General features: G+C 47.6%; 1 protein-coding gene across 2 annotated transcripts in view; it reads right to left on the minus strand.

Moving 5' to 3' along the window:
• Positions 1 to 746: 746 nt before the first annotated feature.
• Positions 747 to 19,752, minus strand: part of LOC106569974 (sodium/potassium-transporting ATPase subunit alpha-3) — a 35,264-nt gene continuing 16,258 nt past the window's right edge. For both annotated transcript variants that reach the window (XM_014141771.2, XM_014141773.2), the window contains exons 7-22: positions 17,280 to 17,414; positions 16,752 to 16,869; positions 14,757 to 15,025; positions 8,180 to 8,378; positions 7,484 to 7,728; positions 6,979 to 7,171; positions 6,555 to 6,867; positions 5,776 to 5,926; positions 5,429 to 5,597; positions 4,706 to 4,860; positions 4,359 to 4,482; positions 3,624 to 3,769; positions 2,829 to 2,959; positions 2,545 to 2,646; positions 2,205 to 2,296; positions 747 to 1,693 (exon numbers count right to left, since the gene is read on the minus strand). In XM_014141771.2, the coding sequence (XP_013997246.1) occupies positions 1,665 to 1,693; positions 2,205 to 2,296; positions 2,545 to 2,646; positions 2,829 to 2,959; positions 3,624 to 3,769; positions 4,359 to 4,482; positions 4,706 to 4,860; positions 5,429 to 5,597; positions 5,776 to 5,926; positions 6,555 to 6,867; positions 6,979 to 7,171; positions 7,484 to 7,728; positions 8,180 to 8,378; positions 14,757 to 15,025; positions 16,752 to 16,869; positions 17,280 to 17,414 (2,571 nt within the window). In that variant the 3' untranslated portion in view covers positions 747 to 1,664. The remainder of the gene's footprint in view (positions 1,694 to 2,204; positions 2,297 to 2,544; positions 2,647 to 2,828; positions 2,960 to 3,623; positions 3,770 to 4,358; positions 4,483 to 4,705; positions 4,861 to 5,428; positions 5,598 to 5,775; positions 5,927 to 6,554; positions 6,868 to 6,978; positions 7,172 to 7,483; positions 7,729 to 8,179; positions 8,379 to 14,756; positions 15,026 to 16,751; positions 16,870 to 17,279; positions 17,415 to 19,752) is intronic.

Below are 19,752 nucleotides of genomic sequence, written 5' to 3' on the forward strand. Positions count from 1 at the left end.
GAACATACTATAATCAAGCTCTTGATCTTCCATGGTTCCTTAAGTATTCATATCGCGTAGTATATTGCAAAGTATGTTGTTAGAATTGAAATGTGTTTTTCAAAAGTGTTCACTTTGTGTTTTCAGGACTTTCATATATTTATATATCTAAGGACTTAATATTCAGAAATATATATATATGTGTGTGTGTTTTCAGGACTCGTGTGTGTATATGTTCCTCAGGACTTATAAGGCTTTCATTGCACTAGCAGTGTATCAGGATTTAAATGGGAGAGAAAAAACAGCAATGGACCTACAGCAATGTGACAGACTGGCGGCGTACAGAGAGGATGTGAGCGTATGTATGTATGAGATGTATTCTGCAGAGGTGGTGACTGGATACCTATGTAATATTACTTTATCTATATTATTCATGAGCATATTTCCATGATTTGATTAGATTTTTCTTTATGACCTTTTTGTGTTATTTTTTATTTGCCCAACGCATGATGAGTGAGTAGGTAGAGCAGCATAATTGTGTGCTGTGCGAAAATAAGTGTAGTAAGAAGTGTTGCTCACTCACTATCAGCGCTCCCAACGCACCTCATTGCAGACAACCCTTCAATCCCCCTGGTATGTAAGTTGAGACATTCTGTCTGCCTTAAAGTGGTATCAGGAGCATTGATAGTATGAAAGATGTATTTACAGTCTTGTCTTTCTCTGCCAAACACCACATACAAAAAAAATAACTAAGGCCAAACTGAAAAAAAAGAGGGATACTTCTTTTTTATAAATTGTTTTGCATATACGGTACAGAGCTTAATTCCATTTTTCACTTATTTAAATAATGAAATTGGAGAGAAATCTCTTTCTCCTAGGACACAGAAAGAATGTTCTATTTTTTCAACAGGGGTGAGTTGGGGGGAGTGAGGGGGGAAGTTTACAAGGACAGGGGAGGTCGCACGGTTCTCACAGACAAGTAGCTCTCAGAACCACTCCTAGCATAAAAAAAAAAGAAACCCAGAAATGTTACGAACAATTGTTTAAAAAAAAAAGCTCAGTCTTCTAATATAAAACAACAACATTGGCAAAACAGGAGGAAGAGGGAGGGGAACAGGAAGGAGGAGGGACATTTTTTTCCCCCTGCAGAGGGAGTGAGTGAGTATTCCACGTTTACTGGAGTGGCTGGAGGGGAACGTTAAGTCGAAGATTGGTGGAAGGAGTGAGAGTGTCAAGAGTGGACGTCGGGGTAGAACGGGTGACAACGACGCCACAGCGCTCACCGTGGGATCTAGATGCAGCTGCCATTTTGTTATTGATAGAGACGAGTGACACCGGTATTTTGTACATTACAGTGCATTAGCACATTTATGAACAGTGTTATTATAAGAGTATAGTAAACAGTGTTGACTCTGCTGTGGTCTTTGGGTTGAAAGAAAAGTCAGCGAGACAGAGAGGGGTGCAGGGATCTGGCGTGATCATCCTGTTCCTCTCCTTCTCTGTAGTTGGTTCTTTGTTCCTCAAGGCGATGTTGGAGGAACATACAGGATGGGGAATGGAGGAGTTTTCAGATGTGGTTTCTCGTGTGGTTGGTATGTGATTAGAGGGATGGGCCGAGGTAGGGAGGAGAGAAAGAAGGGAATGAATTTAGGGGAGGAAGGGGGAGAGAAGAATGGTTTGATAATTTAATAGTATGTCTCTTTTTCCACCCAGCCTGGAGAGAAAGGGAACAAGAAAAGAAAGGGAACAGAGAGAAAGAAAGATAAATACTTTTTTATTGAAATAGCAAACATTTGTATCAAAGGAAACTTGAATTCCCCTAAGATGGTTTAGTGCAGGGCTCTCCAATCCTGTTCCTAGAAAGCTATCGTCCCGTAGGTTTTTGCTCCAACACTAATCTAGCACACCCGATTCTAATAATTAGCAGGTTGATAAGCTGAATCAGTGGGGTCGGAGCGAAAACCTACAGGAGGGTAGCACTCCAGGAACAGGGTTGGAGAACCCTGGTTTAGTGTATGCTAACATGCATGTCTTTTCTATATGTTTGTATGTGAGTTTGCGTGGGTTTGTGCATGTAGGATTTTGTAGCATGATGTACAACAGTACCCACAATGCTCTGTAAAAGATATCTGGTTCTATCTTAGTAAGTGTTATTATGGGTACTGTAGTACATTGTGCTATAGATTTGTGTGAGTACACTAAGTGTGTTTGTGAGAGAGTAGTACCTCCGGGGTTCCGACGCAGGATGAGTTTGCGGATCTCATCGTAAACGAAGATGAGGAAACTGTACGGGAACGCACAGAACCACCAGCTGGGCCTGAGAGAGAAAGAGATGGGTGTAGAAAACACAGAAGAAAAATACATTTTAGTTACAGCCAGAGTGCCATTCAGTTGAATTAATAATTGTCCTTAAAGAGGAATTCTTTTTTCTTCACATTCATGGATTGAAATAGTCTCCAGTCCACACAGTGGTACATTACTGTTAAGTAACTGCGATATAAACATCACTCAGTAGAGGGTGCTGTTGCTATGTGTGAATGACGACACAGAGGCTGGTGTACTTACTTGAGGGGGTACATCCTGAGAGCCACGTCCATGCCTGGGGTGTAAGACAGGAAGGCAGCCAGGGCCGTCTCCTCAAACAGCCCAAATATCAGGATCTTATTCCTGTAAACAAACAAATAATTAATCTCAACATTTATCCTAGCTATGAGAGACATAAAGTAGAGGGGCTTCATAACCCTACAAAACACATGGTTCGTCTAAATGGAGAAATGAAGAGGTCTGTTATTTAGTCATGCTAAAGTCTGTGTCATTAGATGACAGATGCAAAGATAAAGGGCTCTGACCTCATGCCCTGCTGGAAGACAGAGTTGCGCCTGGTCTTACAGATGATGACATCAGCCCACTGTACCACCACAATACTGACGAAGAAGGCTGTGTGACAGGTGTACTCCACTATCTTCCTCTGTTCATAGGTCTGGCATGGGAGGGAGAGAAAATCACAACGAAGGAGAGTTAAAGAGTGAACGAGAGTAGAGGTAGAGACGACTAAGTGGAAGGTGGTGGTGACGACTAAGTGGAAGGTGGTGGTGACGACTAAGTGGAAGGTGGTGGTGACGACTAAGTGGAAGGTGGTGGTGACGACTAAGTGGATAGTGGTGGTGACGACTAAGTGGAAGGTGGTGGTGACGACTAAGTGGAAGGTGGTGGTGACGACTAAGTGGAAGGTGGTGGTGACGACTAAGTGGAAGGTGGTGGTGACGACTAAGTGGAAGGTGGTGGTGACGACTAAGTGGAAGGTGGTGGTGACGACTAAGTGGAAGGTGGTGGTGACGACTAAGTGGAAAGTGGTGGTGACGACTAAGTGGAAAGTGGTGGTGACGACTAAGTGGAAAGTGGTGGTGACGACTAAGTGGAAAGTGGTGGTGACGACTAAGTGGAAAGTGGTGGTGACGACTAAGTGGAAAGGTGGTGGTGATGACTAAGAAAGCAATTCATTTTATAAGACTAATAAGGACCGGATGAAAGAAAATAAGATGAAAGAGTGGTAAAAGTGAGTGAGCAAAGAAAAAAGAGAGAAAGAAACTGAAAGAAAGAAAAACATGAAAAAGGAGAGAAAAAAAAGAGGCAATCTAGTATACCCATTGCTGTCCGTAGCTGTCCTCTAGGTCGTTGTTCGAACGGTCGTCCCAGTTTAGCCTGATACCCACCAATAAAGAGGGAAGGAAACCGTTCTCCGCCAGGATCACAAAATAGGAGAAGAACCCTCCCAGAGCCTGGATCATCCCTACAGAGACAGAGGGAGGAAGATGTGTTAGCTTTATCTATTATGCCCATAGAATTAGAATTAGGCCGGGAGTCAATCCAAAACAGACTAACTGTGATGGGATTGTGTAGAGGTAGGTGAAGGAGTCAAGCGCAGGAGAGCAGAGATGTCCGAGATGCGTATTTAATAGCCAAGTCCCACAAACATACAGGTCAGTTACAATACCAAAACAAACGCTCTTGACAACAGAGAAAACCAGTTACTCACGGAAGGAGGGAAACAAAAAACAACACTCCTAAACGTATACACACGATGTATAATACGTGAGTACCAATAAGTCACAACCTTAGCGAACAACATCACATGAACAATCCCGCACAAACCTAGGCAGGCAAACAGGGGTAATTATACAAACAGAAATGAAGGCAAATGAAAACAGGTGTGAAAGAACCACAGACAAAACAAACGGAAAAGGAAAAAGGGATCGGTGATGACTAGTAGGTCGGCGGCGCCGGGCGCCGAGTGCCGCCCGAACAGGGAGAAGAACCACCTTCGGTGGAAGTCGTGACACTAACGACCTGAACACAGAGATAGACTTTTAAAGACCCACCAATCTGTCCGTAGGCAATACTGATCAGCCTCTCGTTAACCAGTTTGTCCCTGGCTGGGTTCCTGGGCTGTCTCTTCATGATGTCACTCTCTGCTGCCTCGTAGGCCAGAGAGATAGCTGGCACCTGTAGACATACAGTAGGGTTAGGAGAAAACAGTGGATATCAATACACTGCCTCACATTGTGGTGCAAAGGACAACAGACCAAACCACACACTTGGATAAGACGACTGACCTTCATTTGAAATTGTATTTTTAATCCTCATAGTGTATGAATTGAACAAACTACAATTGCCTGTGTGTTCGTGTGCCATACATGTGTGTGTGTGTGTGTGTTGTGTATCTCACCATGTCGGTTCCCAGGTCGATACAGAGGATGGTGATGGTCCCTAAGGGGAGTGGGATGTTGACCAGGATGAAGAAGAGGAAGGGGGTGATCTCAGGGATGTTACTAGTCAGGGTGTAGGCAATGGACTTCTTCAGGTTGTCAAAGATCAGACGGCCTGGAGGGACACAAGAGAAAAGGCTTGTATAGGCTACCCCAGGACAGCATCATTATATATTTGATTTTCAAACAATGGGCTCATATTACAGGAGTTATTTTTCTAACCAGCACCTTTTCTTTTGTCTCCAAATATTCCATTACCCCTCCTTCCTCTCCTCTAGCTGACCTTTTTTACTCTCTCCATCCTACCCGTCATTCATACCACCTTCTTTCTCTCCTTCGTTTTCTTCCTCCCAAAATATGTATGATCTTAATTTGAGCCAGTTTGATACAGCAGGAAAATAATCCTGCAGTAACAGGAAAACATGCATTTTTTTGTGTTGGATGATACATTTTTCGTAAGGGAAAATCAAGTCTGAAATGTCTAACGTCACAAGCCTTGTTAAACCTCAAATACACTACAAGTTTTACATTTCCTGTATTGCAACAGGGTGATCAAATTAAGATTCAACATCTGTATACCTCTTTCCCTCCTACCTTTTTTCCTCCCTGCTGATATCCGTTTTTACCCTCCCTCCCTTTTCTTCTTCCCTCACTCCTTCCCTCCCTCCCTCCCTCTCTCTCACCCTCTTCCACTCCGGTGACGATAGAGGCAAAGTTGTCGTCCAGCAGGATCATGTCAGCGGCTTGTTTGGACACGTCTGAGCCGGAGATCCCCATGGCAACACCGATGTCAGCCTTCTTCAGGGCGGGAGAGTCGTTCACACCATCACCAGTCACAGCCACAATGGCACCCTGAGAGGCAGGGAGGAGGGGGGGTGTTAGTGAATATTGTGAAAAGCCTCCTCTTTATCTACTAATGTGTAATAGAATATGTAGGAAGTGTGTGCGTGTGTGTGTGTGTGTGTGTGTGTGTGTGTGTGTGTGTGTGTGTGTGTGTGTGTGTGTGTGTGTGTGCGTGCGTGCGCCTCACCTGTCTCTGGCAGCCCTCCACGATGATGAGCTTCTGCTGTGGGGAGGTCCTGGCGAACACAATCTCAGTGTGGTTCCTCAGAATGTCATCCATCTGATCCTGAGACAGATCCTTCAGGTCTGTTCCGTGGATCACACACGCCTTGGCATCCCTGGAACACACACACACAGGAAGACAGTGAGTGAGAGTATGTTTGCTATCGCTGATACACACACACAGAAATGCAGAAAGTGAGTGTTTTTGGTGAATAAGTGTATTCAAGCATTTGGATGTGACTGACTGAGTATCTGAGTATCTGAGTGACTGACTGAGTATCTGAGTATCTGAGTGACTGACTGAGTATCTGAGTATCTGAGTGACTGACTGAGTATCTGAGTGACTGACTGAGTATCTGAGTGACTGACTGACTGACAGATAGTCAGATAGTCAGTCAGTCTGACTGACGGAGTGACTAACTGACGGAGTGACTGACGGAGTGACTAACTGACGGAGTGACTGACGGAGTGACGGACTTAGTGACTGACTGACTAACTGACGGACTGACTGACGGAAGGACGGACTGAGTGAGTGACTGAGTGAGTGACTGAGTGAGTGACTGAGTGAGTGACTGACTGACGGAAGGACGGACTGAGTGAGTGACTGAGTGAGTGACTGAGTGAGTGACTAACTGACTGACGGACTGACTGACTGACTGACTGACTGACTGAGTGAGTGACTGACTGACTGACTGAGTATGAGTAGGTACACACCCATACACACTCCTTCCTCATATCTCTTACCTGGGGTTGACCTGGCTGACGGGGATATTAAGGCGGGAGGCGATGTCCTCCACTGTCTCGTTGCCCTCGGAGATGATGCCCACGCCCTTAGCGATAGCCTTGGCTGTGATTGGATGATCGCCGGTCACCATGATGACTTTGATGCCAGCGGAGCGACATTTGCCCACGGCATCAGGCACGGCGGCACGAGGAGGGTCAATCATGGACATGAGGCCCACAAAGCACAGGCTCTCTGTGGTGAAGTTGACATCGTCACAGTCGAAGGCAAAGCCCTTGGGGTACTGGTCTTCAGGCATTAGCAGGTGACAGAAACCTGGGGAGTGACAGTATCAGATTGGTATTATTATTCGTATATGCGTTCTGAAATGCCTCTTTAGGTTCCCATTTCTTACTCTCTTCTCATCTCTCCCGCCCTCTCTCTCACCAAGTACTCTCTCTCCCAGTCCTCCCAGCTCCATGTAGGCGTTCTGGAAGGCCTCCTTCATCTCCTCGTCCATGGGCTGCTCCTTGCCCTGGATCAAGATGGTGGAGCAGCGGTCCAGGATCCTCTCTGGCGCTCCCTTCATCACCAGCAGGTAACGGTTGTCGTTGTCATCCTCCGTCTCATGCACAGAGAGCTGGGGGTTGGTGGTGGGGGGCACAATCACACACTTGTGTTCAGTCTCTTATACAAACCCTTGTTTTCCCCCTAACCCTAGCTTCATGTCTACACCCCGGCTAAACCCTAACCCTCAACCCTAACCCAGACCCAGGTCAGACCTGGGGCCGTATGTATCAAGCCGATTCAGGATCTGTTTTGCCCTTTATACCCCAATGAATAAGATCACATAGATAGGTGGAATCTGATCCTAGATCAGCACTTCCACTATGAGATGTTTGACACCTACAGGATCCAGGGTGTACGCTTGTGCTCCGTGTTGCTCACTCACCTGGTACTTGTTGGTGGAGTTGAAGGGGATTTCGGCCACCTTCTTGTTCTTCTCCCTCATCTGCTTGACGCTGCCGCAGGACAGCTCGATACATTTCAGCAGCGCGGACTCGGAGGCGTCCCCCGCCACGTCCCTCTTCAGGATGGGCAGCTGGTCTTGAGCTGCCTTGAACTGCGCCCGGTTACACAGGGCCGCCACCCGCGCCAGCGCCAACCACGTCTCCGAGCTCTTGTCGAAGGAGGCGCCTGGGGAGAAGGGGGGGGGTGGAATTGTTAGTGACAGACACATGGTTGTTGTGTTCATGTGCCCACAGGCAGCCTTGAAGCCTTCATCAAGGCCTGCATAAGTAAACTTACTATCATTAAAAATGCAAAGCCCTTGCTACAAGACGTTACAAACAACATAAGGCCAATCTTTGATGGCCTAGTTATTCACTCACACAGTGGTCTGAAACTTCTGGCTCGGGTGCCTCATCAGGCCTGCAAGCCACATTATGCTGGTTTGCAAAATGATATCTAATTCCAGTCAGTTCCAAGGAGGGAACAATCAATATACAAGACTATCTAAATCACCTTAACCGTTGCAACCATCTCAATAACTGTGATCACGATATGCAAAGCCAAGATATATTTACTTTGCTATTATATAGTAAGGCCATAAATGAGTTCAGTGAACTTAAACCCCTCTCTCTCTTACCAGACTGGTCCTCAGTGGTGTCGGCCTCGTGGATCTGGTTGTCGAACCACATGTGGGCCACGGTCATCCTGTTCTGGGTCAGGGTGCCAGTCTTATCAGAGCAGATGGTGGAGGTGGAGCCTAGGGTCTCCACAGCCTCAAGGTTCTTCACCAGGCAGTTCTTACGAGCCATACGCTTAGCGGTCAGGGTCAGACACACCTGTGAGTGAGTGAGTGAGTGAGTGAGTGAGTGAGTGAGTGAGTGAGTGAGTGAGAGAGAGAGAGAGAGAGAGAGAGAGAGAGAGAGAGAGAGAGAGAGAGAGAGAGAGAGAGGAAGAAGAAGGGAAAAGGAGAGAAAGCGAGAGACAAAGAGAGCGAGAATGCAACAGGGATTGGGAAAAGAAGACAGGGTGACAGAAAGTAGGAGAGAGGATAAAATAAAAGATTAGTACCAAGTGAGAAAAATAAAGACACGGGGTGCACAACTCCAGGGGTGGACGCCCTATACCAGGGCTGCCCAACCCTCTTCCTGGAGATCTGCCGTCCTGTGGGTTTTCAGTCCAACCCTCTTCCTGGAGATCTACCGTCCTGTGGGTTTTCAGTCCAACCCTCTTCCTGGAGATCTACCGTCCTGTGGGTTTTCAGTCCAACCCTCTTCCTGGAGATCTACCGTCCTGTGGGTTTTCAGTCCAACCCTCTTCCTGGAGATCTACCGTCCTGTGGGTTTTCAGCCCAACCCTCTTCCTGGAGATCTACCGTCCTGTGGGTTTTCGGTCCAACCCTCTTCCTGGAGATCTACCGTCCTGTGGGTTTTCGGTCCAACCCTCTTCCTGGAGATCTACCGTCCTGTGGGTTTTCGGTCCAACCCTCTTCCTGGAGATCTACCGTCCTGTGGGTTTTCAGTCCAACCCTCTTCCTGGAGATCTACCGTCCTGTGGGTTTTCAGTCCAACCCTCTTCCTGGAGATCTACCGTCCTGTGGGTTTTCAGTCCAACCCTCTTCCTGGAGATCTACCGTCCTGTGGGTTTTCGGCCCAACCCCCTTCCTGGAGATCTACCGTCCTGTGGGTTTTCAGCCCAACCCTCTTCCTGGAGATCTACCGTCCTGTGGGTTTTCGGTCCAACCCTCTTCCTGGAGATCTGCCGTCCTGTGGGTTTTCAGTCCAACCCTCTTCCTGGAGATCTACCGTCCTGTGGGTTTTCGGTCCAACCCTCTTCCTGGAGATCTACCGTCCTGTGGGTTTTCAGTCCAACCCTAATGTAACACACCTGATTCTACTTATTAGCTGCTCAACAAGACCTTAACTAGCTGAATGAGATATGCTAAATTAGGGTTGGACTGAAAACCTACAGGACAGTAGATCTCCAGGAAGAGGGTTGGACTGAAAACCCACAGGACGGTAGATCTCCAGGATCGTAAAGGAAATGTAAAGGAAATGACCCCCCTACCCTTGGAGTTGTGTAAACCCCGTCAGTCCACATCCCCACCTCTCCACTACATTCAAATGCGCTAGAGTCAAATAAAATACTCAAATATATTTCACAGCCCAGAGCTGCAATGCAGAAAGATAGAAAGAGTAGGAAAGCCAAGCACAGAGTAAAAGCAGTGAAAAGGCAGGCGCCGGTGTATCATGCTACTTTCAAAATATCATGGCTGACACAGGCAACTAGCCAAGCAGCGAGAGTGGCAACAGCCCAGCATTTATATTAACACTAGCCCAGCATTTATATTAACACTAGCCCAGCATTTATATTAACATTAACCGAGCATATATATTAACATTAGCCTAGCATTTATATTAACATTAGCCTAGCATTTATATTAACATTAGCCTAGCATTTATATTAACATTAGCCTAGCATATATATTAACATTAGCCTAGCATATATATTAACATGAGCCTAGCATATATATTAACATTAGCCTAGCATATATATTAACATTAGCCTAGCATATGTCAATCTCTCTTAACAGTTGTCATAGAAGACAACTGACCAGGGAGTGTCACTGACCGAGGCACAAAGACAGCCTGAAAAAGAGAGACAAACACAAAGAGGGAAGGAGAGAAAAAAGAAACAGCCTGAAAAAGAGAGAGGGAAGGAGAGAAAAAAGAGAGATACGTGTACACAAAACACAATGGGCTGCCTTTTATGGAGAGAGAGAAAGAGAAAAGAGAGAGATACAATACACCACCACAACCATCACAGAAGACACATAGATACAAACGCATGAGAGTCTATTACAGATAGAGAGATGCATAATTCCACAACGATACCGGGACACAGGGAAATACTAACACAGAGATAGAACACACAGAGTAATAGACAACGACAGACAGACAGACAGACAGACAGAACACACAGAGACAGACAGACAGACAGACAGACAGACAGACAGACACACAGAGAATAGACAACGACAGACAGACAGACAGACAGACAGAACACACAGAGTAATAGACAACGACAGACAGACAGACAGACAGACAGAACACACAGAGTAATAGACAACGACAGACAGACAGACAGACAGACAGAACACACAGAGTAAGAGACAACGACAGACAGACAGACAGACAGACAGACAGACAGACAGACAGACAGACAGACAGACAGACAGACAGACAGACAGACAGACAGACAGACAGACAGACAGACAGACAGACAGACAGACAGACAGACAGACAGACAGACAGAGATAGAACACACAGAGTAAGAGACAACGACAGACAGACAGACAGACAGACAGACAGACAGACAGACAGACAGACAGACAGACACACAGAGTAATAGACAACGACAGACAGACAGACAGACAGACAGACAGACAGAACACACAGAGTAAGAGACAACGACAGACAGACAGACAGACAGACAGACAGACAGACAGACAGACAGACAGACAGACAGACAGACAGACAGACAGACAGACAGACAGACAGACAGACAGACAGACAGACAGACAGAGATAGAACACACAGAGTAAGAGACAACGACAGACAGACAGACAGACAGACAGACAGACAGACAGACAGACAGACAGACAGACAGACAGACAGACAGACAGACAGACAGACAGACAGACAGACAGAGATAGAACACACAGAGTAATAGACAACGACAGACAGACAGACAGACAGACAGACAGACAGACAGACAGACAGACAGACAGACAGACAGACAGACAGACAGACAGACAGACAGACAGACAGACAGACAGACAGACAGACAGAGATAGAACACACAGAGTAATAGACAACGACAGACAGACAGACAGACAGACAGACAGACAGACAGACAGACAGACAGACAGACAGACAGAACACACAGAGTAAGAGACAACGACAGACACACAGACAGACAGACACAGACAGACAGACAGACAGACAGACAGACAGACAGACAGACAGACAGACAGACAGACAGACAGACAGACAGACAGACAGACAGAGATAGAACACACAGAGTAAGAGACAACGACAGACAGACAGACAGACAGACAGACAGACAGACAGACAGACAGACAGACAGACAGACAGACAGACAGACAGACAGACAGACAGAGATAGAACACACAGAGTAAGAGACAACGACAGACAGACAGACAGACAGACAGACAGACAGACAGACAGACAGACAGACAGACAGACAGACAGACAGACAGACAGACAGACAGACAGACAGACAGACAGACAGACAGACAGACAGACAGACAGACAGAGTAAGAGACAACGACAGACAGACAGAGATGGAACACACAGAGTAAGAGACAATGACAGACAGACGGAACACACAGAGGAAGAGACAATGACAGACAGACGGAACACACAGAGGAAGAGACAATGACAGACAGAGAGAGATGGAACACAGAGTAAGTACAAAAACACGAGACACCAACACAGAGGAAAAAGAGACCAACAACACATAGCAGAGGAACACACAGCAGACACAGAAAACAACTACACTCATATCCCCAGTCACACACACCTCTCCTCTCCTCACTACACACACACACACCTCTCCTCACCACACACACACACCTCTCCTCACTACACACACACACACCTCTCCTCACCACACACACACACCTCTCCTCACTACACACACACACCTCTCCTCTCCTCACTACACACACACACATCTCTCCTCACTACACACAGCAGACACAGAAAACAACTACACTCATATCCCCAGTCACACACACCTCTCCTCTCCTCACTACACACACACACACCTCTCCTCACCACACACACACACCTCTCCTCACCACACACACACACCTCTCCTCACCACACACACACACCTCTCCTCACTACACACACACACACACACACACCTCTCCTCACCACACACACACACCTCTCCTCACTACACACACACACCTCTCCTCACTACACACAGCAGACACAGAAAACAACTACACTCATATCCCCAGTCACACACACCTCTCCTCTCCTCACTACACACACACACACCTCTCCTCACCACACACACACACCTCTCCTCACTACACACACACACACACACACACACACCTCTCCTCACCACACACACACACCTCTCCTCACTACACACACACACCTCTCCTCACTACACACAGCAGACACAGAAAACAACTACACTCATATCCCCAGTCACACACACCTCTCCTCTCCTCACTACACACACACACACCTCTCCTCACCACACACACACACCTCTCCTCACCACACACACACACCTCTCCTCACTACACACACACACACACACACACCTCTCCTCACCACACACACACACACCTCTCCTCACCACACACACACACCTCTCCTCACTACACACACACACACCTCTCCTCACTACACACACACACACACACACACACACACACAACCTCTCCTCACCACACACACACACACCTCTCCTCACTACACACACACACACACACACCTCTCCTCACTACACACAGCAGACACAGAAAACAACTACACTCATATCCCCAGTCACACACACCTCTCCTCTCCTCACTACACACACACACACACCTCTCCTCACCACACACACACACCTCTCCTCACTACACACACACACACACACACACACACACACACACACCTCTCCTCACCACACACACACACACCTCTCCTCACTACACACACACACACACACACACACACACCTCTCCTCACTACACACACACACACACACCTCTCCTCACCACACACACACACACCTCTCCTCACTACACACACACACACACACCTCTCCTCACTACCACACACACACCTCTCCTCACTACACACAGCAGACACAGAAAACAACTACACTCATATCCTCACTACACACACACCTCTCCTCACTACACACACACACACCTCTCCTCACCACACACACACACACACACCTCTCCTCACTACACACACACACATCTCTCCTCACTACACACACATACACACCTTTCCTCACCACACACACACACACACCTCTCCTCACTACACACACACACCTCTCCTCACTACACACACACACACACACATCTCTCCTCACTACACACACACACACACCTCTCCTCACTACACACACACACACCTCTCCTCACTACACACACACACACCTCTCCTCACTACACACACACACACCTCTCCTCACTACACACACACACACCTCTCCTCACTACACACACACACCTCTCCTCACTACACACACACACCTCTCCTCACTACACACACACACCTCTCCTCACTACACACACACACACCTCTCCTCACTACACACACACCCCTCTCCTCACTACACACACACACCTCTCCTCACTACACACACACACACCTCTCCTCACTACACACACACACCTCTCCTCACTACACACGCATACACACACACACCTCTCCCCACTACACACACACACACACACACACACACACACACACACACACACACACACACACACACACACACACACACACACACACACACACACCTCTCCTCACTACACACACACACCTCTCCTCACCACACACACACACACACACACACACCTCTCCTCACCACACACACACACACCTCTCCTCACCACACACGCACACACACACACACACACACACACATACAGTTTTGTACAGCTAACCTTGCGGGGACACACAATTCAGTCCCATTCAAAAACCTATTTTCCCTAACCTCTAACCCGTACACTTACCCTTAACCTAACCCTAACCTTAACCCAAAAACCTAACCCTAGCTCCTAACCCTAACCCTTAACGTTAATTCTATCCCTAATTGTAACCTTAACCCTAAACCCCCTAGAAATAACATTTTACCTCATGGGGACAAACAAAATATCCCCAGTTGGTCAAATGTTTGTTTGTTTACTATTCTTGTGAGTAGTTAAACACGTCCGTCCGTCCGCACACACACACACACACACACACACACACACACACACACACACACACACACACACACACACACACACACACACACACACACACACACACACACACACACACACACACACACACACACACACACACACACACACATTCCACTCCTCACTACCCCCAACTACCCCTTCCAACCCCACATCACACTACACAACATAAAAATCCACCAAAATATCCTCTCACAGTGACAGTAGCCAGCAGGCCCTCGGGCACGTTGGCCACGATGATGCCAATGAGGAAGATGACGGCCTCTAGCCAGGTGTAGCCCAGGCAGACGGCCAGGATGAAGAAGGTGATGCCCAGGAACACGGCCACGCCTGTGATCAGGTGGATGAAGTGCTCGATCTCCTTGGCAATGGGGGTCTTGCCCGACTCCAGGCCGGAGGTGAGGGTGGCGATACGGCCCATGACTGTACGGTCACCGGTGCAGACCACGATGCCACGCGCCGTGCCTGGTGACGTTGAGGACGAGAGAAGGATGTTAGATGACATGTTACAGTATATTATATTTGTAATACCATTTGTGGTATGTTGCGTAAAATGATGGTGCGTTACCCCCATTCAGTGTAAAGAACTGAGTTTGAGTGTAAATCATACGTTTTTTGTAATATTTTTTTGTTGCTGTCATTTCTTCCCCTTTTTTCTCCACAATTTCGTGATTACGTTCTTGTCTCATTGCTGCAACTTCCCAACGGGCTCGGGAGAGGCGAAGGTCGAGTCATGCGTCCTCCGAAACATGACCCGCCAAGCCACACTTAACACCCGCCCACTTAACCCGAAAGCCAGCCCCACCAATGTGTCAGAGGAAACACCGTTCAACTGACTGCCGCAGTCAGCCTGCAGGCGCCCAACCCGCCACAAGCAGTTGCTAGAGCGCAATGAGTCAAGTAAAGCCCCCCCCCGGCCAACCCCTTAGCTAACCCGGACGACGCTGGGCCAATTGCGCGCCACCCTATGGGACTCCATTAAATCATACATTTTTTAATAATAACTTGTCACTCCCTTATAATGAATAGTCCTAAAGTAATCATTCAAAAAAGATTCTAATAGGGAATTCCTGAAGTGTTCTTCACTCAAATACCACTGACGTTTTTCTTGTTGCCACCAATTCAGGTGCAATACACCATCCAGACCACATGGGGGCAGCATCTACCATTCTATGAGGTAAAATAGATTTGGGGCCTACAGGTAACCAGAGGCCTTTAGCTTCATCAGACAATGATGGCCTAGATTCAATCAGATTAGCGTTAACCTGCCGGAACCAAACATTGCATAGCATATTATTGTTTATTGTTTCGGCGATGATGTCGGAGGTGTAACTGCATTAGAGCTGTCAAATCGGTGAGCAGCTGCTCTGGTGGTCATTGTCACGAAGCCACACCCTTCCCACCCGTGTCAGAAGTTTACAAAGAGAAAGTCTAGGCTACATAGAAATAATGACACTCACATTGAAAAATCATGAAACAAAATAAGGATTTCTATCAGCCTAATCCAAGTGTAGATCACAATGTAAGATGGCTGCATGGGATTTCTACTAATGACCCTCGGAGCGTCCAATGGCAATGTCCGCAGCAGGTATAACGATGGGGCCGCTTGTGGATTCGACAGCTCCAACACAGTTACAACTCCGACGCCGCCTAAACAAAAACCAAAAGATAGGCTATGCCGTTGTCGGCTACCGCGGGTTAATGTGGATCTGATTGAATCTAGACCTTAGCCGTTTATGTATGCCATCCTGTATTGACACTACCATTAGACCACTGAGCCGTAGGGAGATAAGGTAATATTTACACCAGATGGAGTGTTCTCAACGATGAAAAGATGCAGACAGATGGGAAGGAAAAGGCACCCGGGGAATTCAAAGAAGCGAGAGGAAAAGAGAGGGTGTAAGAAAGCAGGAGAGAGAGACAGAGTGTGTGTGTGGGCGCTGGGTAGAGTGCTTGTTAAAATGGTGGGTGCCTTGTTGCTATGGCAGCCACAATTTACCCCTTCACACTGTTCAGGGGATAAAGAGAAAGGGAGGGAAGGAAAGAAAGAAAACAGAGTGATGAGGGAATGCTGGTTATGACGACGACAGCGATGATGAGGATTATGGCGATGGCAATGAGAAAAAGGAAAGGGGTCAGGAGGAAGAGGAGGATGGAGATGAGGAGGACGCAGTTGCCAACACGATTGTACCTTCCACACAGTTGGTGGAGAAGAAGGCGACGTTGCGGGTCTCCAGGGGGTTGTCATGGGTACAGTCAGGTGACCTGCTCTGGGGTTCTGATTCGCCTGTCAGGGAGGAGTTATCCACCTATAGGAGAAGGACAAAATCCAGGGAACTTGTTCACAATTTTAAAAAGCGTGTATGTCAAATGTGTAGTTGTGTGAGTGTGTGCTATATTTTAATGTGAGCTGTGTGTGTGTGTGTATGTGTGTGTGGGGGGAAAGGGTCCCACGAGGACAAAGGGTATTTTAGGCTTAGGGGTTAGGTTTACAATTAGGGTTAGGAGTTAGGGTCAGGGGTTAGGTTTAGGGTTAGGAGATAGGTTTAGGAGTTAGGATTTGAAATGGAAATACATTTCAGGTCCCCACAACAATAGTAAAACATATGCTGTGTGTGTGTGTGTGTGTGTGTGTGTGTGTGTGTGTGTGTGTGTGTGTGTGTGTGTGTGTGTGTGTGTGTGTGTGTGTGTGTGTGTGTGTGTGTGTGTGTGTGTTTACCTTGCAGCCGTGAGCAGAGACGACCCTGAGGTCAGCGGGGATCCGATCTCCTCCCTTCACCTCCACCAGATCTCCAGCCACCACCTCCTCGGCGTTGATCTGCATCTTCTCACCCTCACGGATCACCAGCGCTTGCTGACGGACAGAGGAACCCCAATGGTGAAGCAGGAGCCATAAGCCAACCATTAGCTGGCTATAAATACAGGTGTAACACTGAGGTAACAGTAAAACTCACTAGCAACCACAGACTGATCATAGACAAACAACACACTATCACTGACCATAAACTAACCAGTAACGACGGGTTATTATGTTATAACTATGCAATTGCATAGAGATTGGCAGATAAATAATGGAGTAAAGTAAGCGACTAACCACTGACACTGACTATAGACGGACTGCGGGTAGACAAGACGTATGAACTGCATACAGACTGATCATATGAGACAATGTCTGAGTGGCTACTAACTCACCACTGAATGATCAATATGCATCATATTCACTCGCGAATATGTAGAATAGACTAATCACTAACTGACCACGGATACAATGGCCACAACAATGTCGTGTGTTCTGAGAAGGGGGGGGGGACATCTGGATTAGGGTCACAGGTTATTTTGAGTCCCTGCCACAACTACCCCACCCATAGTCATCTAGGAAAAACAAGTTAGGATTAAGATTTGTAAAACACTTATGATGGGACTAATAGGATTGTAATTAGGATGATTGACACTGGGCCCTATGGTCAGGGCCGCGGGATGATTTTTTTCTTGAGCGGAGGGTCAGGGGGATGGAACATAATTACAAATCATTTGTAGACCACAAGAAGCCCAAACAGATGACTAAAACATAATCATTTCAAACCTTCCTTACATTTGTTTATATGATCACATATATCTGTATATGACGTGTGGGAATACTTTGGAACAGATTTCCATAATTTAAATCACTTGGTGCTGATTTGCAGTTTTTTAATAATGTTTTATGTCCAACAAAAAACAAACAAACAAACAAACAATGCTTTATTTGTTTTTGGTTCAGAAAACTCGGTTGGGGGGGGGGGGGGGGTAGCAGATCACCGTGGTGGTGGTGGTGGTATTGTAGGAGACAAGCGGATAGGGTGGTAAGGAGATCTAACGTGTTGACCAAACTGGACACCTGTGTCCGGAAATCGCACGCAGGTTGATTTTGTCCCCCCACACCAGACACGATCAGGACACGCAGGTTGATTTTGTCCCCCCACACCAGACACGATCAGGACACGCAGGTTGATTTTGTCCCCCCACACCAGACACGATCAGGACACGCAGGTTGATTTTGTCCTCCTACACCAGACACGATCAGGACACGCAGGTTGATTTTGTCCCCCCACACCAGACACGATCAGGACACGCAGGTTGATTTTGTCCCCCCCACACCAGACACGATCAGGACACGCAGGTTGATTTTGTCCCCCCACACCAGACACGATCAGGACACGCAGGTTGATTTTGTCCTCCTACACCAGACACGATCAGGACACGCAGGTTGATTTTGTCCCCCCACACCAGACACGATCAGGACACGCAGGTTGATTTTGTCCCCCCACACCAGACACGATCAGGACACGCAGGTTGATTTTGTCCCCCCACACCAGACACGATCAGGACACGCAGGTTGATTTTGTCCTCCTACACCAGACACGATCAGGACACGCAGGTTGATTTTGTCCCCCCACACCAGACACGATCAGGACACGCAGGTTGATTTTGTCCCCCCACACCAGACACGATCAGGACACGCAGGTTGATTTTGTCCCCCCACACCAGACACGATCAGGACACGCAGGTTGATTTTGTACCCCCACACCAGACACGATCAGGACACGCAGGTTGATTTTGTCCCCCCCACCAGACACGATCAGGACACGCAGGTTGATTTTGTACCCCCACACCAGACACGATCAGGACACGCAGGTTGATTTTGTCCCCCCACACCAGACACGATCAGGACACGCTGGTTGATTTTGTCCCCCCACACCAGACACGATCAGGACACGCAGGTTGATTTTGTCCCCCCACACCAGACACGATCAGGACACGCAGGTTGATTTTGTCCCCCCACACCAGACACGATCAGGACAGGCAGGTTGATTTTGTACCCCCACACCAGACACGATCAGGACACGCAGGTTGATTTTGTCCTCCTACACCAGACACGATCAGGACAGGCAGGTTGATTTTGTCCCCCCACACCAGACACGATCAGGACACGCAGGTTGATTTTGTCCCCCCACACCAGACACGATCAGGACACGCAGGTTGATTTTGTCCCCCCACACCAGACACGATCAGGACACGCAGGTTGATTTTGTACCCCCACACCAGACACGATCAGGACACGCAGGTTGATTTTGTCCCCCACACACCAGACACGATCAGGACACGCTGGTTGATTTTGTCCCCCCACACCAGACACGATCAGGACACGCAGG

Source organism: Salmo salar, chromosome ssa14, assembly GCF_905237065.1.
Source record: "Salmo salar chromosome ssa14, Ssal_v3.1, whole genome shotgun sequence".
In the NCBI taxonomy this organism is placed as follows: Eukaryota; Metazoa; Chordata; class Actinopteri; order Salmoniformes; family Salmonidae; genus Salmo; species Salmo salar.